General features: G+C 41.4%; 1 protein-coding gene across 3 annotated transcripts in view; it reads left to right on the forward strand.

Moving 5' to 3' along the window:
* The first annotated feature begins 1,550 nt into the window (after positions 1-1,550).
* The window catches only part of COL24A1 (collagen type XXIV alpha 1 chain), a 126,145-nt gene continuing 103,836 nt past the window's right edge, over positions 1,551-23,859 (forward strand). For all 3 annotated transcript variants that reach the window (XM_088060537.1, XM_088060538.1, XM_088060539.1), the window contains exons 1-4: positions 1,551-1,717; positions 7,336-7,397; positions 13,618-14,903; positions 22,850-22,903. In XM_088060537.1, coding sequence (XP_087916663.1) covers positions 1,662-1,717; positions 7,336-7,397; positions 13,618-14,903; positions 22,850-22,903 — 1,458 coding nt within the window. In that variant the 5' untranslated portion in view covers positions 1,551-1,661. The remainder of the gene's footprint in view (positions 1,718-7,335; positions 7,398-13,617; positions 14,904-22,849; positions 22,904-23,859) is intronic.

Below are 23,859 nucleotides of genomic sequence, written 5' to 3' on the forward strand. Positions count from 1 at the left end.
CTGTAAGAACTTGGAAGAAGCAAGTATAATAATAGAACCAATACTGGTTTTTGCCATGAAGCTAGAAGAGAAGTAGCTCTGCAGGGTCTTACTATGGAAGGGAAGCGACTGAGGCGCAGAATAGCATCATCCACTTCTCAAAAAAGGAGCACAAGAGCTTCCAGGCAGAGGGACACAGGGAAGGGGAGAAGGAGCATGCCTGGCACATTCCTGACCCATTTGTGGATACATGACTCAGAGATACGTGAGCTGTGTGCAGTGAGGCAATGGAAGGGCACAGGTAGCCCTTCCCCTGGCCTGTGTCTCCCCGTGGCCAATGAAGCTGTCCAAATAGCCTGAGGACTGCGTTCAAGCCCAGCAGGGACTGGAACAAGGACGCAAGGAGCAAAGTGCCAACAAGAAGTCAAGAGTCCTACTTCATATAGAAATATACATATAATATACAATTTTTGTCTTTTTCAGCCTTTCTTTTTAACACCTCCATTGTTTTCTGGTGTTTGGGAGTATCTTTGGTTGTATCTCTACATCATTCTTCAACTTACCTACAACTGGAAGGTATCTGCTGCGTGTCATGAAGGTCTTTGCATGATACGAAATCTTCTTGTAGCGCCCAGAAAGAGATAAATACTATAACCCTAACTCACATCAGATTTCTTCTGAAGTCCATGGAAGTTTTGCCTGAGTAAGGCTTCAGGACTCGACCACGTGTTTGCTGTACAGTGTGTACTGCAATGTCTGGTATTGTTTAACTCTACCGTGTTTGATTTTAGCGACAGTTTGCATAAAGATGTCTTATGGGATAAAATTACAAATAGGCTTTGTTGTGGGAACAAGGTAAGAAAACGGGAAAATAAAGCTAAAAAGACCTTTGTCTCTCTAGGAAGACAGTGAAGGGTGTCATATTTCTTCGGCATTGTAATGCTACTAAATTACATCTGCTCCTCAAACATTTTTCAGAGGGAGTCTTTCTAGACCAAACTCCAATTATAACTGGAGATACAAAACGTCCAGCGCACTCAGCTTTTTGTGTTTAGATCACTTCATCAACTCTCCCCGCCCGTCCTCAGATTTTAATTTAACTTGCAGTTTCCTGCCGAGTCTCCCCAGCTGGAGCCCAGCGGCGGCCGAAGGCTCTCCTCGCCCTCCGGCTGCACCGAGGGCATCACCTGTCCCGGCGCTGCCGCCGCACCTGGGCCCGGGCGGGGCCGGGCTCGGCACTGCGCACCGGCGGCTCCGGCTCCCCCCGGCTCCGGGCCGGCTGCGGGTGCGGGTCGGCGCCCGGGGCAGGGCGCACCATGCGGGGCCGCGGCCCGGCCCGCCCCGGGGGCCGCGTGTGCTGATGTAACGGCCAGGCAGCCAGCGCGGAAATTCAACACCGCGGCGGGCGGGAGCTCCGCCGGTGCCGGGGCAGGCGGTGCAGCGCCGCTCCGCCGCCGGACTCCGCGGGCAGCCGCGGGGCGCCCCCGCCGCCCGGCCCCCCGCGCCCCCCCGCCCGCCGCGCCGCCCCCGCGGGCTGTACGCGGGCCGGGCCGCCCTCGGGCTTGCGCGGAGCTCGGCGGAGACCCCGGCGCCGGCGGGCTTTCATGGACAGGAGCTGACCCTGCGGCGGCGCGGCGCTCGGCTTTCCCTCGGATCTCCGCTGCCCGGGCAAATGCATACAAATGCATTTGGGAGCCGAGAGGACAAGGCGAGGACGCATCTCTCCCGCGGCACAAACGTAAGCGGGAGCCGGCGAGACGGGGCGCACCGCACCGCCACCCGCCGCGGGGCCGGGAGGGGATGGGGCTGAGCCTCGCCTCCCACCGCGGGCAGGGGACCACGAGCCCGGCGGGCGGTGTCCCCAGCCCCACCTCCCGAGCGCCAGCCGTAACCCCGCGGGGTCCCCGGTGCCCCCGGCGGACCGCCGGGGTGCTGGCTGCCCGGACGGAGACCGCCTGTATCGCTGGCTGTTCCCGTCTCTCTCCTCCGCATCCCTGGTGTCGTTCTGGATGCGCTCTGTCCCGTCCGGCACCCTCGTGTCGTCCTTCCCGAGCCCGAGCCCGCACCGGGCAGCCCGGCTCTGGTGTCCCCGGGGAGCGGGGACAGCCTGACCGAGAGCCAGTGCCCCCGATCCCCGAGGGGGAACGAGGATCCCGGGGCCCAGCACCCCGCGGTGCCCGCAGTAACCTGGTAGCTGCTGCGCCCCTGTGCTACCTAGCTAGTGAAACGCAGCAAACAAGCAAGAGCCTGTAGAATTTACGCTAAAGAGCTAAGGCTACTCTCTTAATACCAGAGATAGCCAGATGAGCTGCTCTGTATTCACATGTTTTTGCAATTGGCTGAGGTATTTCTAATGCATCTGTGGTGTAAAGGTAGAGCTCTGCTCTCTACAGTTTACCTAAAAGCATCAGTAAAATGACTTTGAATATATGATAGTAGTAATGATATTAGAGAGGTTACTTGTATGTGTCTCTCTTTGCAAAGGGCTGATTTTAATCTGGCTGTGTCTTAAGTTTACTGAGCGTTCTGAGCAGGACAGAAGAATTTGTTTAGTTTTGTAGTGAGGATTATGCTGCTAAAGTGTGCCTGGTGTATAATCTGGAATGCTTGTGAGCAGTTGAGGGGCTGCCTGAAGGTGGCCTTCCCAGGAGATCTATTTTTAATGGCTGTGTCTTTGGGACTTCTTCAGGAATTGTCTGAGTGCAATTTCAAAGAATGGTTTTATTTGAAATCCGTAAAGGAGTATTGCTGATGGAGAAACATAAATTGCATTACAAGAAAGAGGTACAGTAGCAGAGATGCAGTTTACTCAAGTTCAAAATCTGAGATAGCGTCAAAATGTATCTATGGTTCTCTAATATTTACCTAATTTACTTCTACAGAGAGCGAGCAAACTGGTCACTTGCCTGTATTAAGAAACCAGAATTCCTTGCAAAAGGATCAGGTTTCCTGAGCATATGTCAAACCAGTAAATCCCTTGCAACTTCAACCACCTTTTTTGTTGAAATACCATTAGGTCAGGCCTGTATAGGGGTGTCTCTGCAGGTTAAATAAATAAAACAGCTGCATGACTTCTAAATCTCTCACCCCATTTATTGACAGAGTATTTCAAATATGAAATTTGAATTTGTGTCATCCTTGTTTCTTGCAAGCACTAAGTTGTACTACATTTGAAAAATGATATACAAAATATACAGAGATAAACGCTGTGAAGAGTATTTTCCATCAATAGGAATTCAAGCTGTATACTTTTGCCTTCATACAGAAAAAAAGTAGTTTATGCTATCTGGAGAAGAGAACTAGTGTAAGCATTCAGAGATTTGCTCATAAAGCTGTTCTAAAATCACATATTTTCAAAGTTTTTTGTTTTCTTTTAGAAATACTAACAGAGTTGACTGTTCTTCTGGATGTGGTAGTTTCTCATTTTAAGCCAGATGCTGTCCAAAGAATGGGCCACCAGGAAGGGAGTTTCCTTTCTCTGAACCCCAGCTCTGTTGTAGAACTCTTCTTAGGCCACTGCTCCTCTACCTCTTACCTCATCTCATGTTTCTCCTGTTTCCCATTCATTCAAATTGTGAAATTTGGCAAAGGACTCAGGAGCTTCCCCCCTTGCTGGCAAATTGCATGGTGCCATCTGTGACCAAAGGGCATGTGAGTGTCACACCAGAGAGGTTTTTCAAGATGTTGTGTCCCCTCAAACTGTGTTGCTGATTGGTTTTTTAAAATTGGGGAAGCAGCACTGGACCTGCTGGCTAATTTCATTATAGCAGCAAAAAAAGTTATATTTCTTTTTATATCTTGAAAGATAAGGTTTATAACATCTTGAGGTCTTTGGGAGTTCCAGGGCATCTCTGTCCACAAGGTGCTGTGACCTTTTCAAAGTCCTTCTCAAGCTTGATGGATCCAAACTGTGCCATTCTCCTCAGCAGTTCCCGGACAGATACAGTGAAGGAATGTATGTGGAGCAGGTGATGGTGTTTAAACCATCACTCCTGAGGAGTGCAGGACTGAATGCACCTGTGGCAGTCATACTGCAAACAAGTTTACTTGTCTTTCCTAGTAACCAGCTAGTGGTATTTCTTCCTTTAAACTTGAGATTTTGGAAACTAGGCTGGAATGAAGAGGATACTGCTGTACGCTGACCAAACCTGAGCTCTGTATGCTGCTGAGTAGTGTTCAGGGGGTGGAATTTTTCATTGTATATTGCTGTGAAGCTTATCAGTTTTTCTCATTCATCCATCACCCCTAATGCAAAAAAATGTTATGGATAGTTGCTGTCAACTCTGTAGGGAGAGGCAAATAGCCACAAGATGTCAAAGATTATCAGAAGGGTAAACTCAGTTTCTAGTAGTAGAATAGCTCAATCCCATTTAGTAGTGCCTTCCTCCAAAATGGAGAATAGTGGCCCTCAGCATATACTTGCATGTAAAATAGAGCAGATGAAAAGGTAGGAAAAGGGGAGGAAGTTTAAGAGATATCCCTTGGCTATGTCCTAAAGCCCAGGTATTGGAGCAGCTTCAGGTGTGATGTTAAATGGGGAAAAAATAGCCAGCATTTGGGTCAGCTGAAGTCTTCCATGCCAAGTGATTCTGCACTTTTCTATTGGCATGTCCCAACATCTCCAGGAGCTGTACACTCAGCTGAGACAAGGAGCCAAGCTCCATGCAGCTATGGCAGATGATGGGTCAAGCCACATACACATTATGCAGCAGGGAGCCTGGTGTCTTCTGGCTGTGCTGGTGTGAGTGAAGACTGAGAAATGACTGCTCTGCAAATGTACAGAGTAGTGATCTCAACCAAGAGGGAGGGTTTGCCTGGATTAGGTTGCACATGGTTTCATTTACAAAAAATTTAACTTGTGAAAAAAGAAGGAAGTCTCACTTTTCTCACGCATTAGAGGACCCCCAGCACTATGGTTGTCTCTGGTCCCTGTTTTTTCTCTTAGCTGGTAACTCATCTGTTCTTGACATTAGCTGGAGAGCACTGTGTAAGCCAGACGTTTGTCTTTACTTCTCACTAAATGTTTCTGTATATCCAGTTACATCTGTGCAATTTACAGCCTTGGGAACATTTTGGAATTTCTTGCTTTCCTACAAAGTTTGCTGGGAAGTTAGAGGCAGGTTCCTGACACACACAGTTTTGTACCTGGCTGGTGTATTAGAAGAGGCTGTTGTAATTATTAGAGGAGTCATCTTTGTTTTTTGGGCTCTGGGGTCCTTTGAGCATCTGTATTTTGTAGCTAGATAAAATATTTTATGTGATTTTTAGTGGCAAATCCATTTTGCACCTTTGACAATAATAAGTGTCAAATAAAGGGTTGTCCTGAGTTTCAGCTGATACAGTGCAATGCATGGACTTTCTTTCTGGCACAGCTGTATCTTGTAACTGAGCTTCTCACTTGATCAAAAGATGATGTGATGCAGAAACTTTGAACTTGAATTCTGGTCTTTAGAACTCTGAAAAAGTTGAAGTGAGTGTCCTGTAGTAGATGAGCTGTTTGGATAACAGTCGGTGTTGGGTCTTTTTTGGGAGTGGCAGAACTGCTCCAGTAGACATTTCATGGCTGTAGCAGGGGGAGGCTTGAAGGGAGGAATAGCTAGGGACTGTAGTGGTGGTTAATTAAAGAACATGCCCCTACAGGCATGTGGGGATGTGTAAGGCGTAGTTCCACCTTTCCCTCCCTCTGTGATCAGAGCTGAAGCACTGATGCATATTTTTGAATATCCTATATGTTCTGTGCATTTTCTTCTCAAAGACATGATGTATCTACCATTTTTCGGTGGCAATGATGACTATCATGCCTTATTGTTCCTAAGTTATTCTTTTGTTCTGTTTGCCAAAACTTAAGCTCTCACAATATACAAATCCACTTGATAAAACCAGGTTATTGCTTTGTTGTTTTCATGCACTTGGATGTTTCTGAAATGTTTAAATTCTGAACTCTTTAAAGAATTAGTAAGACTTTTCACTAAATACTGCTGTATGTGTGTGTATGCATATGTACTTATACATACCATATACTGATACATAACATATATATATTTTCTTTCTGTTTAAACCATATGTTCCTATAAAAAGTGGTTGTTTTTTCTTTCTACCTTTTTTTTTATGTGAAAATCTGACTAATTAGGTGCCAAATTAGGTGACACAAAGTTATTTGTGCTATGTTACTTTCAAATACACTTGATTCCAGAAACTCAAGTGCTCTCTGACCTGGTCCAGGAAACATTTTTAGTCACTCTAGCATTCCATATTATGAAAAATCGCTGAGGTTACATACATTAATGAGCAAGAGGCTTGAGCTGGGGCTTGAGTGTGAGTTGTTAGTATCAGAACTATATTTCTGATATTTTTGAAATACTTCTTAGAACTGAGTAAATAGAGGTTACTGTAATTGTTACATGCATCTGTGCCTGGTTGTCCGACATTAACAGAAAATGTATTTCGCATTTATTAAAAGATTCAGTCACTGATAAGAGAGTCATTAGATGTTAATCTGGCTAATACAATAATTAAAAAACAGCAGACAATGCGTTTTTAATCACAGTAAAAATGTAGTCTGTACAGCATTCAGCATTTTTAAAGTGAATTTTGAGCACATAATCTAGATCAATCTTATATATGTTTGTTGGAACAACTGAAACATCAGTGTACTATCACCATTATTTTCATACTAAATCCAAAACACAACACTCCACCAGCTACTAAGAAGAAAATTATCTCCCTGACTGAAACAAGGGCAGTGAGCCTATGATAGCTATCAATATCACACTTTTCTACATGAGTGTGGAGTTTTAAGTTGAAATGCGACAGGACTTTTTTTACTTTGTGAAGAGAATGGCTTGTTTGTAGCATGATAAAATTTTATAATACAAGAACGAAAGTTTTACACAACATTTTCACTTATGGGAAGATGATGTGACGTAGTGAGAAGACTGATAGGAGGTCAAAAGTATCTAAAGTATCTACTGATCTCTACAGGAATTAACTTGTCATTTATTTTATGGTTTCTTTATGGTAACATTTTTTTCTTTCCAGGAAGAAATTTACTACATAGCAGCATTCATATTTGAAAGCTCCTGTAAGAAAATATAAAGCAGATGCAGTAATTTTATTAATAAAAACCAGTGTAAAATATATCTGCTATGTATTAGGGCATACACAACCTTGATCTTTGTGTGAAACGCCTTCTCAGTATCAGTGGAAAGTTGTACAGTGTGATGGCTTTGATTCAGGACTTGCTGAAGTCAGTGGTATCCTGCCATTTGGATCTTGAATCAGGTTTCTAATTCCTTGGAGTTCTGAAACTATAGATGTTTTCTCACATATTTTTTTTTTCCTTTCTTTCTCTTCTAGGAAAGCTCTCCTTTTTATTGCAACATGTATAGCTGTGGGTGTTGCACAAGTACCCAAACAAGGTGAGAATGCTTTGTTTATAACAAGACATTTGTATAATACATTAGTAGATGAAAAGAGTAAATGACTGTTGTTACTTGTGACTTTAGGTTCAGTTCATTAATTCATATGACTTAAAGAAAATACCAATTACAGCATAATGAGAGCAAAAGTTTAAAGTGCCAGTTTGGAAAAGATGACCTTTTGAAAATTACTCAGATTTTCTGTCTATGAAATGGCTTACATATTTAAACAATGTCTTCATAAAAAAGAAGCCTTGTACAGTGAAAAGGCTTTGATTGTGTCTTCACTGCAAGTGGGTGTCCTTGGGGGTGGCAAGCTGTGACTGAGTTACCTTTGCACTTAAGGCAGGCAAACCACTGTGCATAATAAGGGCTGGCATGGCTAAATCAAAATGGGAAATTTGGTATTTGTTTGGTTTTGCATTTGGATGCAGATGTTGTGAGGAAATAGGGTTGTCTTGTTTTTAGTTTCTTTTTTAACCTGCCAGCTGTTATAACAGCACCAGATGTGCAGCTTGCTCTGGAGACTGCTGTGGGAATGATAGCGTTCCGAAGTGGTGGAGGCTAACGTGCCATTTAGTCACTTCTTATTTGCCATGGGAGTGGCAGCATCAGTTCTCCAGCACTGTCTGTGGTGTACAGGTGAAGCGCAAAGTAGGTCAGCCTTGGCTGCTGAGTGTGTAACTGCAAATACTCATCTGAATACAAACAGATGGGTTGCGTGGTTAAGACAAGATTCATTCTTGATAATGTTTTGCTAGAGCCCTTTGGGATATCTCAGCAGCTTCCCACCATTATTCTCACCAATGTATTTTTCCTGTTTGTCATTCCCAGAGATTGGCAAAGCTTGATTTTCCCTTCAGTTGTAGATTCTTTGTTTTGCTTCCCCCCCATTGCCTTTGTAGTTGTGCCCTCCAGTGTTGCCCATTGCTTGCCTGGTAAGACGGGTTGTTGATTTTTCACATCCAGCTCAATGGGGGCCATATGCTTTTGCGATGATGGGATTTTCCTGACTTTTTATAATAGCTGAGCCAAGTTCTCACTGGAGGAGGGGCAGGACTGTTAGATGTGTGTGGCCTGCCTTGCTCCAGGCCTGCTGGGATGGAAAGGGAAGAGGCAGTTTTAGGGAGACAGTTTGCAATTTCCTGGTGTAGTGGGAGCAGGTGAGGGATGCCCGAGACAGCTGTGTGGTGACAATTTGAGTGCCTTCGTCCCTCCGGCCCACCCTCCTCCTCTGTAGAGATGTTTACTCTCACTTCTCATGACTCTCAGCCTGAGAATTGCTTTTCTACTGAACCTGAAGACGAGGACTGTGAAAGCAGGACTGGGGGTGCAGCATCACAGGGGAGTGGGTGGAGACCGAGTCTTACCTGCCTCTTGGTTGAGAATGCCTCTGCACAGAGCTTTGCAGAAATGGGGTAAAGCCTCCGCTCTCAACATGCTTATAGTGAATTCTTTTTTATTTTGTTACTAGCAGATGAAAGAGTTTCCTTTTTTTTTCTATTACTATTTTGTTTTAATTGTTATTTTTGTTATTCAGTAGAATTTCTAGATAGCCGTATGAGAAGCCTTACTGAACGGAAAGTCTTCTCCATCCTTGATGCACAAGTGCCATACATGAATTTATTTTCTTTAAATGCTTAAAATGATCAAAATGATGCATTGAACCTTGATGCAACTTTCTTCCCATGAGTGAATTGGGTTCCTCTTGCACTTTATTTGCACAGTGTGTGAACAAAGTTTGAAAAAGCAGTTCAGAGAAGGAAACCTCAAAAAAAAAAAAAAAGAGCATTTCAAGTATATCCTTCAGTTTCAGTATATAAGCTGCAGAGCTGCATTATTGCATTTGTGGTACTTAGTGTTTGTCCAAGAACAGGATTGTGTGCCCATTAGGAACGTGTTAACACTTTGGTTTTTAAACTTCCTTGGCAGTTGTATTTTGAAAAAACCTGTATTCTGCCAAACACGAAGATGCTAGCTAATTAACCTGCCTTCTCTCCTGAGTTGAGGAGACAGCCTCTGCATGCTTTACCTGAGAAGATACACGTTGTGCAGTCTGATATGCTATAAATCATGTTCAGTGAAGTATATATAAAGATACAGTCTCAGTCTTTAGGAGCAGTACTTTGAGTGGACACACACAATCAATGTGTCTTGCTGGCTTTCCTATGCCAGTCCTCTGATCTGTCATGCAGGAGAGCATTTGTTGCAGCCAGGTATCTTAATGTATGCAGTTGCAGATGCACCATCACCTAGAAAATGGGTGATCTCATGAGTAATTACTCTTGGTTCTGATGGAACTGATTGATGAATGACCCTTGTCTTTTCCCTTATCCACACTGGAAAAGGGAAAGGAAGAAATGTGTGTACTAAGATTGCTGAAACAGGGAGAACATCTCAGAGATCCTGCCTTCTGAGTAGTTGTGAGTACGGAGCAACGTGGGAAATGAACAAGAGGGACTGAATGGAATATGTGTGTGAAACAATCCAATAGTCAAATCCCTTCATCCCTCACCAGTTACTTTGTGGGGTTATTTTTGTGCCACACGAGGGTCAGAAGGCTTTTTGCCAAAGCTGGTGCTAGGTTTTAGCTCCCCTTATGATGCAGTAAGGTTGTGAAATTTTCAAGATCTCCTAGAGGGTGGAAGAAAAGTACTTGACACCAAAAACCCCAAACAACCTTTCCTTCAAGAAGCTGAGCTGTTACAATTTGGGGGACTAATGGGTTGAATAAGCAATAAGTGAAGACAGATGTTTTGCAGACATGGGTACACAAAGAAAACTGACAACTGATAGGTAAAGCAAATAGTGGTTGTCATGGTGGGAGGAACAATGAGAGGGTTGCCTGCTCCCAAAATCCTCTGTGCTGCCAAGAGCTTCTGAAAGCCTTAAAATAAAATAAAAATGCATGTTGGACCAGAAATTAAATGACTGGCCAAAAAAGTTTGGAATAGCCTTTTGGCTTGACAGTGGGTTAACAGGCAGCAAGTCAGCAAGGAATAATTCCTTTATACTTTTTTGATGTAATTTTTCACACAATATTTATTTGTCTTTAGCTCTCTCGAGACCTGTTATTGTTTGCAGAAATCTATTTGCAGAATAGAAGAAAAAAATAGTCTTATTCCTCATCATGCTCACTGATGATTTTTTTTAAATAACTTTTAAACTTTGTGCTCTTTTCAAATCAGAACTGCCAAAAATTTGGCAATTTTGCTTGTAGTTTGCCATTTAGTAGTGATAGGCTTGAATGTGATTTTTAAGCTGACTGTTTTAAGCAAATCTAAGCTTTTTATTTTAGATTTGAATTTGTAATACTTTGGATAGATCACATCTATTACTGTTTTTAAATAAAAATAAGTAACTAAATTTTTTTTAAAATACAACTACTTGCCCAATATTTCAGGTTAGGATGTGATATTTAGACACAACGTTAGGCTGGACTAGGAGTGTTCTTGTGCAGTCAGCTGGCCCAGCCAGTGCACAGAAGTAGTGGAGCAGTGTATTCTGCCTTGGGGACTATTTGCATGAGTAAGACTGCATTGCCCAGAGCTCAGGACCTGTGTTTCTTCCCAGGTTCCCTTCACAAGGGCAGTGCAAGCACAGCTTTCTCCTCCAGAGCAACAGGAGAGCAGGCAGGACAGGGTCCGGGGAAGGAGTGGTGGTTCATTAGCGGATGCACTGTGCTTCACAGCTCTACTATAACCTGACCTCTGTTATCAGCCTGACAGATAAAAATACAGCCATAGTGAATTAATTGCTCTGAGGCAAAACATCTTGAGAAATTGGCATGCACAGGACTTTCTGCAGAAATGCTCTTTCTCCGTACCTCTGTCTGCACTGGCTACTCGCCAGGATAATCTTGGCCCGTCAGTGAATCTCAAACATGACTAGAAACACTACAAGGTGTGTAATTAATTTTCAAGATGTACAGTGCATTCAGGTTGATGCATTTGGTTCCAACTTATAAATCACTCTCAAGGAAATCTCAGGCACTTCTCGTAATTTACCACTGAAACTAAGCCAACATCTGTCTATTCTTAAAGTTTGCTATGAATACATTCAGTAAACAGAGAAAGGGAAACTGGGAAAGGAGACCTTTTTTTCCACTTAAAGCGTAAACATCCATTTGTTTCAGTGGCTCTTTTAATATAGCAGCAAATCCTTAACTTCTTTACTCTAAATTTTTGTTGTGCCATATAATAGTTTTATTCGCTCATTATATGCATGTCCATAGCAAAAGCAGCCTCAGCCAAATGCTGTAGAAAGTGCCTGTGTCTGCCCAGCCAGGTTTATTTGATCAGTGCAACTATTAGATACCACAAGTAATTTTTGATATAGTTGTTTCACTGAAGTTGTTCCAGTGAGAGGTGGAAACAGATGATATTGTATGCTGCTGTGCGATGAAAATGTATGATGCTGTTTATGAAAACTGCTCTTCAGTTTCCTCTTGTGAAAAAACATCCAAAAATTTAGGTTAAGGGGACCATGAACTCATCTGGTCCTAGCTCCTGCTGAGGTCAGGGTGAATGTTGAAGTTACTTCAGGTTGTTGGGTCCTGTCCAGCTGGTCTTTAGAAAATCTCCAAGAATGGCGATTATCCAATGTCTCTGCCCCCTGGTCCATCACTTAACCACTTTTGCTGAAAGTGAGTGGGAAAGCTTTTTCTTTCTACAGAGCTGAATTTTTTTTTGTGCTGCAGCTTGTGCCTGTTACTCTTCAGCTTTTCTCTGTTTTCCCTATGGCCTCAATTCAGATAATGGACAATTTTATTTAGATTTTCCCAAACCTTCCTGTCTCTAGGCCAAGCAAATGTTGTTCCTTCAGCCTTTTCCCATGTCGTATGTTTTAGTTCCTAATCTTGTTCCATATTTCCAGGACTGCATTTTGATTCAACATCTGCAATATTTCTGCACCTTTCATGAACACTCAGGCAGGCAGTTTTATCAATCAATCAATCAATCAGTGCCATAAATCCTATCTTGTTTTGAGAGCCTACAAAAAGGCTCCTGGGGATGTGTAGTTTAGCTCCTACTCAGGCCTTTGTAGTGTTTCAGCTGCATCAAAAGGGATGTAACAGCATCTTCATATTCATCCTGAAGGAAGGTGTCTAGGCCCACCAACTCCAACTTGCCCAAATCTGATTTAGGCAATAAGAAATTAATTGAGTCACCTTCAGCTTTTGATTTACCCAAAGGTGGCTTTGATTTCTTATCCCAGGACAGATTTCAGTTTATCAGGATGATAGATAATTGTGTTTCTACCCATTAGGTGAAGATATTTAGCCAGGAGACATGGTATGGCTCAGATCGAGGAAAGGCTTAAAGGACATGGCTCACATTGAATGAGAAACTAGAGAATCCAGCAGTGAATAAACCACTTCCCTGTAGGAAGATCTGTCCAGATTTCTGTATGTTGAAGCCAAATCTATAGAACATCAATCATCTGGACAGCAGACTGTTCTGTGTCTTCAATGTCTCCTGCTGTGGCTGCACTCTTAATTCAATGTCATGGTAGCTGCAACCTTGTGCACTTTAGGGGGAGAAATGAGCCAGAAGGCAGGAGCACTAACCCTTGGGTCCTGACAACTCTGCTCTTTCCTTGCTCCTCACCAGTTCCACTGCTCCAGAGTTCACCTTATCCATGGCGCTAACAAATAAACTGTGCAGGAGAAGGAGGCATTACTCTGCTATAAATAGCTTGTCCCTTCTTATAAACAAAGCAACCCTTCCCTCAAATGATTTGATTTGAACTTTTCAGATCAAGAGGAACAGCATGGATTTATTGCAGAAGGGTTTTTTTGCAGAAGAAAAAGATTTCTTTAAAAAAAAAAAGTAATTCTCTGCTCAAAGAGTAGACAGGAATAGCCAAATAAATAAGGAACTAACCAAAGTGTATTCACTGATCACTGAAAAGTACAAAGAGACCAGATGAGGATTTTTCACTTTCATTAGTGAATTAACCTGCAATGGGCATTTTGTAGGCCTTTCTGTGTGTTTCTTTCATTTTGTTGGTTTTTTTAAGATGGAAATTTTACCCTGACTTTATTTGCTTGATGTATGTGAAAGATTTGTGCCTTTCACTAGGGATTTGGTGGCCTTACTGTGTGAAGGATCTGAGAGGTACGGATTTGTTAAAATGTTGTGTGTGTGTTTGTTTATATGGATCTGAATGTATGAGCTTGTAAATTAAATCAACAGTGTGCTTTTATTTCTTTTTACAGCAATAGATGTTCTTCAACAGCTAGGCCTTGTGAAAGATGTCCAAGAGCCATCAGAGACAGCAGTGCCCTCAACATCCTCTCTGTTACCTCAGGGTGTTCGTCTAACTGCATCAGGAGTGGTGCTAAGTGATGATGCACATGTTGAGTCCCCCGTCACTCAAGTCATACCATCAGATCTAGGGCATCAATTCACCTTATTGGTCGGGTTGTACTCTTACAGAGTCAGCAATGCTTTTCTTTTCAGTGTCAGGAACAAAAGCAAACTGCAGTTTGGTGTCCAGCTGCTCCCAAGAAAGGTAGCAGTGTACACTGGAGGGAAGCAGCCCGTGTACTTTGGTTATTGTGTTCATAATGAACAATGGCATTCATTTGCCATTGGCATTGGGGACAAGACTGTCTCAATGTTTGCTGAGTGTGGAAACAAGTACTTCAGTAGGGAAGTGCTTTCTGAAGTGGAGACATTTGATTCAGAGGGTGTATTTACCCTGGGAAGGATGAACTCTCACTCTGTCGGCTTTGAAGGAGTTATATGTCAGCTTGATATTATTCCCTCTGCAGAAGCCTCTGCGAACTATTGTAAATATGTGAAACAACAGTGTCGCCAGGCTGAAACCTATCGATCTCTGCGTGGGCCCTCACTTGTGTCACATGGGCTGGATGTTTTTTCAAAGATGATCATTGATGAGGAAAACCAGGAAGATATATCACCTTATAGATGGAAAGAAGTATCAAACATGCCTGTTACCAACCTTGCTCCGATTCACATTGAGTTACGAAATGCCTCTGTGTGGAAGTTTGCAGAGACCAAACCTCTGTTGCTGGAAGCTTGGCCTCAAACAGAACTCCAGGAGAACATCGATTTGGCTCTTCAGCAGCAGGAGAGGAGCAGAAAAAGAAATATCACTAAAACCCCTGCAGGATCATACCCAAATAGTTTGGCTAAAACCACAGAAGATGCAGGCAGACGTAGTGAGCCTTCTCTGATCTCCCCTGTAAAACAGAATAAAACTAAAGGCAAGGGAATGGAGAAAGCAAAACAGCATTTAGATGAACCAAACAAAAAGCAGCAAATCTTGAACACAACCCTGTACAGTTTGCCTGCTGAGCTCCCTCTGGATAATCAACTCTGTCTGGGGCAGGAAGGTGCATTTGATGCTGATGAGACTTACCATACAAAAAACAGTTATGAAAATGGTATTGATAATTATGCTTATGACTATGAAGATCTTGGCAAAATGTTTGAAAGGGGAAGTGTCAGAGGTCCAAAGGGGGAAACTGGACCTCCTGTAAGTTATCTTTATTACTCTTTTTACTATATTGCAGCAGCATACATTTAACAGAGGCTTTGAAAGAAACCTCTCCTAGCATGCCAAAGCTGTGACTGCAGTTTCTCCCAGCTGTACTGTACAAATGTTTGTCTGCCTTAAATATGTCTCTTTCTCACATGTCATTTTAGTGTAAGTGTCATATAGTTATATTTACTGTAAGAATATAAAGACATCCAAGATGTTCACATTCTGGTGAAGTTGTAGGCAACCCAGACTTCTTTAAAATTTGGAATGCAGCTGGATGATTGTAACTACTAATTACAGAGACTGCTCACTTAATAAAATTGCAGGCTAATTTAATGCAGTTCACAGATAAAGGTATTGGTCCATAAAAAGAACAACCAGGCTGCTTGGAAGACTGACACAGTTTTCTTCGTTGAGCAATGCTGTCAAAATTTATAGTTGTAGAAATAGACCAGCTGCAGAATCTGGTCTGCAGTCATTCATAACTCAAGGTTATGGGGTCAAGCAAACCTTCATAGAAAATGGTTTTTAGAACAGTCTTAGAAGATTTTGAGACTTTTTTTTCAGTTCACAGGGTAAGTGATTTTTGATACAATTGCGAAGGTACAGTAGTGTTTTTAATAGAAACTCGTTTATCCTTTCTTATTGTGTGCACAAGGCTCATAAACTTTTTAATACATAAAAACGTGCCCATATATATGAAGCTACAGACCAGAAAGATCATCAATTCCTGCTTAACCTGGGAAATATGATAGATCATGCCTTGTGCTTGTGTGAGATTTTGGTTAAAATTTTTAAACTATAGCATGAAGTAAATTATTTCACTTTTCTTGTTTGTTTGTTTTTGGTTTTGTAGTGTTCATCTGTGTGGTCTTTACTGGAAAGCAATTTGATATGTGTTAAGCAGCTCCTAATATATATTTGAATATGCCCATAAATTTATTGTCTGTTCTTTTGGCACTGAAATATTTCTTTTCTTGAACTAGTTAACTAAAAACCTATTCAAAAGTTCAGTTTTTACTCTAAACAGGATCCAGGCACAAAGTAATTTTTACACAATTGAAAAATGTGCTAACAAGTAATTCACACTATTCCAGAAGTATTCGTGTTTAATGTTTTTTGATTGTAAAGTCAAGTCTTTTTTCCTCTCTTTGTCCCTTATGATAGTATTTATGTGACATATCACTAGGCATGTAGCTGTCATCAGCATGAGGTTAATTTCCATTTTTGGACCTTAGGATGTTTAGTAACTACTAATGGAAGTAATTTTAGCTTGTTTGTTGTGATTTCAGTCAGTCACAGCCAAGAAAGTTAAATCCCCTCTTTTTCACATGTCACAGAAATGGCTGCTGATAATGTTGGTTGTTTGCATTACTAAAAAACTGCAAGCAAATGCTCTGGGTTTTTCTGGACACAGACACTACACATGCAATGGCAAAGATGGCAGCTAATTTGAAGGGTTCAGAGGTGTCTGTGCTACCATCTCCAGTGCCTGTCTTATATACTGAGGATAGAGAAGTTTGTCTTGCTTAGGAATGCAGATTGTAGTCTGTAGGGAATATGGTGTGCTGAGGTGTTTTGCTGGGTCAGAAATTTACATAACATGCCCGGGTTCTTAAAGATCTGTGGCAGAGCTGGGAAGTTAATCTAGACCTTTGTGGGCCCTAGATTGGCTGAAGGGCCAGGAGCAGCTGCTGGAACAGAGGCAAAGCTGAAACACTGCTCCGCCACAGAGGCTGACACCCAAGGGAGAGGAGGTCTCTGCATGAAACTGAGTTGTGCTCTATGGGGATTGTGTGGCTCAGTATCTCCTACTGCTGTTGGCCTCACACTTGAGGAGATGATCTTGGTCTGCTTTCTCTATCTAGTCCTCCCATGTAGAGAAGATGAGAATTAACGCAGCTTTTGTTGTGTGGCTCTAACACTTTAGTACATAAATACTTACGGAGTCTTTGCAATGTGGAGCCTAAAAAAGCAACACTGAAGAACTTGAAAACTTCCCTTGCAGCAAAAAGTCCTGATGAGGCATGAAACCCCCTCTTTTTACTTCTTTTACTATGTTGTGGTTGGTTTGAATCTTCTTTCAAGATTTGAACTAAGAAGTTAATGTTCGTTCTATTGGAATTGACAGGCAAGAACTAGCTTTTGTGGTTCTTAAACTACTCAGCTTCTTTTAGCTTTTAATCATCTACCAGAACTGATTCTTGCCTTGTATAATTAGGCCTCTTATATTCCATGATCCCACAGCTGTGGAATTTGCCCACCGCTGCAAACCAGGACTCCAGAATCCAGGCTTTCATTTATGGATAGGGTATAAAAAGGGAACAGCTATTTCTTCAAAACTGTTAAAGCCCTGATTAAAATTCTAGCAGTTGTAATGACCACCCCCCCCCACCCCCCCCAAAAAGTATAAAGTGAGTTTATACTGGAATAGTGAGATTTTCTGAAACACTTCTTTCAAGGGAATGCTGCTCTGTTCATCTGATGAGCCACTCCTTTTTGAGATGCAGAGAGTATTGGCAATCTGCAAAGATTGCAAAAATGTGGTGTGTATTTTTAACTGTTTAACTTTCAAGCTGATATTTTTCACTGCACAATCCTAAAGTAGTTTTCAACAACATGATGCATAGTCCCACACTGGTAAAAGTAGAGACTGATGGGAGCTGAAGAGCTGATTTATGCTACTTGCTGGTAGGGTAACTGCATCTGCACAGGATGTGTCCTTCCAAGAGAAATTACCTAGGAATTAGCTTCCTCTATTGGAAAAGCTTTCTGGATTTTCAAGAAAAAAATTCCTCTGCCAGACAGGAGGAGTGCAGAAGACCAAACGGTGGTGTTCTCTCTAGCTGGTAAAGAGAAGCAGTCGGGGATTGTTGCCCGGAGGAATGGGAAATGGCAAGCCCTGCAATAAGCGGAATTGACTCCTGAATGAGATGTTCTGTTGAAATCAGGTGTGAGAGCAAGAACATTGACAGAGCAGTTCAGAGATCCTAAACGTAGTGCTAAATGAACAGCAGTAGCTTCCCTTTCACACGTAGCTTATTTCACTTATTTTTCTCTTAGCTAACCTTTCACACTTCTGTTTATTGCATTCTTTGCTTATTTCTCAGTTTAACAAAATTGCTTGTTGAGGCTCCCCCTGACCACAGGGGATGTATTGGTCACTTAATCCCTTTCATGCATTTCCCTGCCCAGGCTGAGAAATCTCAGTATCTGATGATTCAGATAAAAAGTTTAGATTCTTGCAGGTTTATTTTTAGTAGCAAAAAGTAATGTTATTGTTAAAAATTCAAACATCTAATTTAATTCCCCTAGAGCTGCTGCAGTTTTCCTATCTTCTGCACAGTACTGACAAACTTTAATCCATAACCCAAAGCCATATATATTCCTCTGATGTTGATGATATTGCTTTGACTGTTGTAGGAATTCTTGAAGAGAAAAGGAGACTTCCACAACTGTAAAGAAAGGAGGTTAATCATACAGAGGTGATTGCCTGCTCTAGGGCATTTGGAAAGAGAGATGTGCAGATTTTATTGTTTCCAGTGAAATGCAAGTGAAACAAGAATTAAAATAATAGGTGGACATTCAAATTTGGTAGAATCCTTGTTGCTCAATAGTTAAATTAATATCTGAATGAACTGCTTAAAGAAGGTAAACAGAGCACAAAGAATAATTCTGAGTGACAGGATCGGAATTCCAGATGGTCTAAAACTGATGGGATTAAATTTAGTGCAATAATACAGAAATTAAAAGTACAAATAGATTATGGGGGAGTGACTGCTTTGGCAGTCATAAAGATCATAGCTTGGTATCATACAGCAGTAGAGAATAAATACATCTTTCTGCTGTGATGTTTGATACATTAGGAGGAGTGGTAAGTATCAGAGACAGCCTACTTTATCTACTGGGTTGGGTATGATGAGGTTGCAGTTTGGGGAAGTGTCCTCAACTTTAGACGAGGAGCTTTAAAAAGGATGTTGACAGATGGAAAGAATTGCAGATGATTGCAGTAATATAGGTATAGTTATAGAAAATATGATTCTGAGCAAAGTTTAAAACAAAAGTGTTTTTAGTAATGAAAGTTAGGAATGAATACAGTTATAGTTTTGCAAAGGGCTAGTTAACAAAGGTAGCATTTTGCCTCTTCACATAAAGTATGGCAAGACAGAAGGAAATATTAGGTGGGATAAAAGGAAAACAGCTTATCAGTGATATCTGAACAACAGAACAAACTGTATTAGCAGTGTTAGAAGTGAAATTTCCTCATGGCGATGTTTTGGAATGGGTTTGGAGCTGATGGTGCTGTTTACCTCGCTGCTGCACTGCAGGTATTTTGGTGATGATTTGCAGAAAGTTTCATGGGTTTTTTGTTTTGCCTGCCCTCATATTTGATGAATTGGGTGTTAAACTGGTATTTTTCTTTAACTTAGCCTTTTAAAAAAGAATAGTTTGAGGTGAGCTGAGTTTGAGTGGCTGAGATATAGTCAAGAGTCTCTTAAAGAGAAGCTTCATAGTTGCTTCACAAGAGAAAGTTCAGCGGGTAGGATTTAGATATTGAATGGCATGAAGATCAACATGTGCCTGTGTAGAAGTTTTAACTACTTAATGCAGAATTTATTTCTGTGCATCTGAAATCTTAGAGATTTGATATATGTAAATGAGATGTTTCCTATTACTTCTGGGTAATAAGTTTAAAACACATGTAACACAAATAACACAGGGCTTCAGTATCTAGGAAAATAATGAAAGTTTTTTCATGTCTAGGAAAGTTCCTTACATTTATTCCAGTGATCATTGGAAAGGCCATGAAAATTTCTGGAAGAGTAGCATTTACTTTTATTATTTCAGGATTAAGGAATGATTACTTGGAACTTGAGCTTCTTTGCTCAATAGCTAAATGAAATCTTTACAATGCCTAAAGACAGTAATTTGTAGTACCTTTCTTAAGGTACAAATGATCTGGTTTAAGGAAACTGATTTGGTTAAACAATTTAAATTTAGCATCTGTAATATTTATACAAAATAGCTTTTGTTTGTTTTTTTGTTCAATAGTGGTGGTTAAAGCATCAAATGCTAAAAATCACATTAACATTTCTAATTGCTTCACGTTTGTTTAATTACTGTTTCCAGCAGTTGGAATAAAAGCTATTCAAACAAGTGACTTATTCCTTGGTTTAAGAGAAATTGGCTCACTCTCAGATGTTGATTTCTGTGGTTTACACGGATGCCTGAGAGGCTTAAGTAGCTTCCTAGCAAGTATAAAAATAGTCATAATGATTTGAAGTTGTAGTTGCTTTCCCAGATTGTAGAAATGCACAGGATAGAAGAACGTGTAACTGCTAGCTGGGAAAGCACGTCGAGGGAGACTCAGGTGTGCTCTAATGAAGTCTGCTCTCAACAGAGATGTTGCTTGAGTCACAGGGAGCTGGAACCATAAGATTAACATCCTCTAGTTAAGAAGAGTCTTTTAATTTTTTAATCAAACATATGGGTGGCTGGGGCTAGCTGCTTATTATTGTGAATAAGATACTTCATCTGCAACAGTTGACTTTGTTTTAAAATGCTCTGGGAAAGTGTTATTAATCCCTGTCTGCCTAGTTCAGAATATATTTTGCTGCTTCATTTAGGGATTTCTGAGGGCTTGGTTGTGATTAGATTTTCCTTTTTTTGTGGTTTTGTATGAAAAGAGATAATTATGTTTGAATTAGAGTAATCAAAGTAAGGGTGGGTTGGATTTGGGTGCTCATTTGTTTATTTGCTTTCTGTTGCAAAGGAAGCAGATAGTGTTTTAAAAAAAAAAATTAGAAGCCACGTAGGGAAAACTGTTCTCACTGCCTTCATTTAATAAATCAGCAAAAAAGATCAGGGATATTAATACTCAGTCAGATTTCTATTAGGAAAATGCTGGGGTTTAGCTATTAATGGATTTTTAATAAAATGTCTGAAACAGGCATAGAGAAGAACACAAATCACAAAAGAATGCACACTAGTTGCAACTATTTCACTTAACAAAAAATATGTTTTCTTTTGTAGTCCCAGGATAATTATCTAATCAAAAGGCATCTCTTGACGTACATTTTGAGAGGAGATACTAAAAACATACTGCTTCAGCAGGGCAGGGTGGGGAGCTCTCTGTGCCCTTTTAAGTGCATTTTTCAAGCTGGACAAGAATGCCAGGTCAAGAGTTTTCTATGTGTCTCTCTGTTACATTTCTTCTGCTATAAAACATGGGGTCCTTCTACTTAGAAAAACAAGGATGCAAGTGAGCATTTATGCAATCATAGTAAATAGAGAAATGTCCTATGCTAAAAGCACGACATGTTATGGTTTGATCTAAGGACCAGGGCTGTTACACAGGTTTCTGTCTTCTAAATTGCACAGAGGGAAGTGCAGGTATGGGTTTCAGCGTGACTTAATGCAGCATGTATGGACATGCAGATATTCCCAACTACATTTAAACTCCTACGTTTCTTATGATTAATTGGAGAAGAAATAATGAATATTTTTAGTTCCTCAGAACAACAGTGACTTTCCCAGAACTGTGCATAAGTGGCCTGTATTTTGGGCAAATTAATGTAATTACTTAGATGATGCCTAAATTCCATAATCAGCCCTGTCTTGTCTGCAGTGACATTACCTTTCTAAGAAAAAGAAGAATCACTCAAAACTGGAGTTTTTTAAAAATCTGGCTTTTGTCCTAATGAAATATTGCTTGCTAATAAAACCCTCAAGAATGTTTGTCTTTTTTTCCTTCCTCATTTCCCTTTTTTATCTTTTTCCTGTTTTGCAAAGCCTTCGTGTTGGTCATTTCAGCCACGCTAATGGCCCGTGTGGTTTTCTGGGTATTCCTTCCAGCCAGGTGGCAGCACTGTTGTTTGGTGGTGGGCAGTGTGCTACTCAGTGTTTTCCCTGGTGTCTCAGCTTAGAGGGTGTCATAGATACAGGGCAGGGGAGTATGAGGAAGCCTGGGTGGAAGAGCAGGTTGAACCCCAAACTGCTACCATCCACTGACCTGCTTTGTGAGGTCTGACTTTCCTGATGCCCATATGCCCTTGCAGAAAGTACATGTTACAGCTGGGGCTTGCTGTGCAGGCATTTGGATGAGGCTGAATTCACCCTTAAGAACAGCCCATCCCTCTGCAGGACTCTAATTTGATAGGTGAAATATAATATAAGGTAGTGCAGATTTTAGTTTAGGGTGCTCATTTGTGTTTGAGTACAATGAAGCAGATCCTGGGGTTTCGAATCTGAACAGAAGTCATTATATAGGAAAGGAAAGGTTTCAAAACAACTAGGTATGCAGGGGCTGTTACACTGTCAAATAGGGTGACTAATAATCTAATTAATTTGCAAAAGGTACATTTGATCATATACTAGCATCTTAAAAAGTCTGCATTATCTTTAAAGAGAATGATATTCATTATATAGAAGGGCAAATGTGCTACCAGTTATTCTTAGTTGAAGCTTTTAACAGGAAACCTTGAACAGTATTTTGTCCACTTTTATTTTCTCTATTTCATATTTGTCATTTCTGCAAGGTGATATCTTATTTTTTCACAGTTATTCCAAGCTTTCTAAAATGTTTGGCATGCCAGCATACTTATTGAAAAGGCTTAATTATTCTGTATCCTTTGTTTAGAATATATTGCACTTGCTTTCCTCATCAGGTCTTTTCTTCCTTTAGTACCAATACACTTGAGTAAAAGTTACTCTCCAGATTGTTAACTCAAATTTCTCTGATATAAGATACTTTCTAAACAGAAATCTGATTTGGAGTCAGATTGAAAACACACTTTCTTGTAGTTTCGGAATTGGTTTTCAAATTGAGGAGGTCAGCACGAGCACAGGGCTGTCAGTTAGTGAAACTGGTCTTATCTTATGTTGTGATACTGTCCTTATGCCAGGTTTTAGCTTCAACTGCTTTGATTTTCTATCACCAGGGTCCTCCAGGTCCTCCAGGTTTACCTGGTCCTTCAGGGAAGAGAGGTCCTCGGGTGAGTAAAACAACTATGTTCTTCTGCACCTCTAGGCAGGTCACCAATAATCAGATTGGAGTTTGCATAATTTTGTTTTTCTCAACTCTATTAGTATGCTTGGTGATTATGAAAGTGTTTGATTGTTAACATTTGGCAGATAGGTTAAAGCAAGACAAACAAACAGTTTCTCCTGCTGTGACCTTCCCGCGTAGTTAATTCCATGTATGGGTGCATACACAGAGCATTGTTATTTTTGTACCTGGCTTTTGCTGCTCCCAGTATTAATTTCTAGTTTTTCCATGCTGCTCCCATCTGCTGCGATCTAAGGTCACATTCATTTGTTTTTGGAGTGAGGGGAACTGAGCAAAGCAGGTCACAGCCCTAGAGGAGCAGGCTCAGGATACAAAATTAACCACTGCAGGACAGAGTTGGGGGGGGGTGTGTGTGTGTAAAAGTAATCCCCAAAATCTCTTTGAATCTCTTGAGCTTCAGCAGCTTGATCATAGGTTGGTATCAGGGCGCTTTGGTAAAGAAATGAGCTACAGTAGGGAATGTTTCATTCTGTGTGAGTGGGTGCACCCCAAGAGGAGCAGGGCCGGCAGCCTTGGCCTGTGCCTGGGGCAGAGCTCGGGCTTTGCCACAGTGAGCTGTGCCCTCAGTGCCATGAACGGGGACAGGCCTGGGCCGCTGTTCAGGTCAGCTGCTGAGGCAAAAGAGGCTGAATCTGTGTTTGTGCAATTGTGTACAAAAGCCATTTGCTTGAGCAGTCCCCGAGGTCGTGGTTAATCAGGGCGGGTTTTAGGGGAAGGGCAGCTGGAGGGAGCAGATGAAGGTTTGTTGTGGGGATGGTTTCAGGCCGTGGTAGTTGGGATGTGAGAGGTTGTGGGTGGAGTGCCCTCATCAAGGCAGATCGAAAGTGGGAGATACGGGAGGCGCTCATATGTGGGCTCAGCAGATGTGTGGGAGGAGTTTTG

This window comes from Pseudopodoces humilis, chromosome 10, assembly GCF_049639895.1.
Source record: "Pseudopodoces humilis isolate 2021_Gansu_Grassland_sample_001 chromosome 10, ASM4963989v1, whole genome shotgun sequence".
In the NCBI taxonomy this organism is placed as follows: Eukaryota; Metazoa; Chordata; class Aves; order Passeriformes; family Paridae; genus Pseudopodoces; species Pseudopodoces humilis.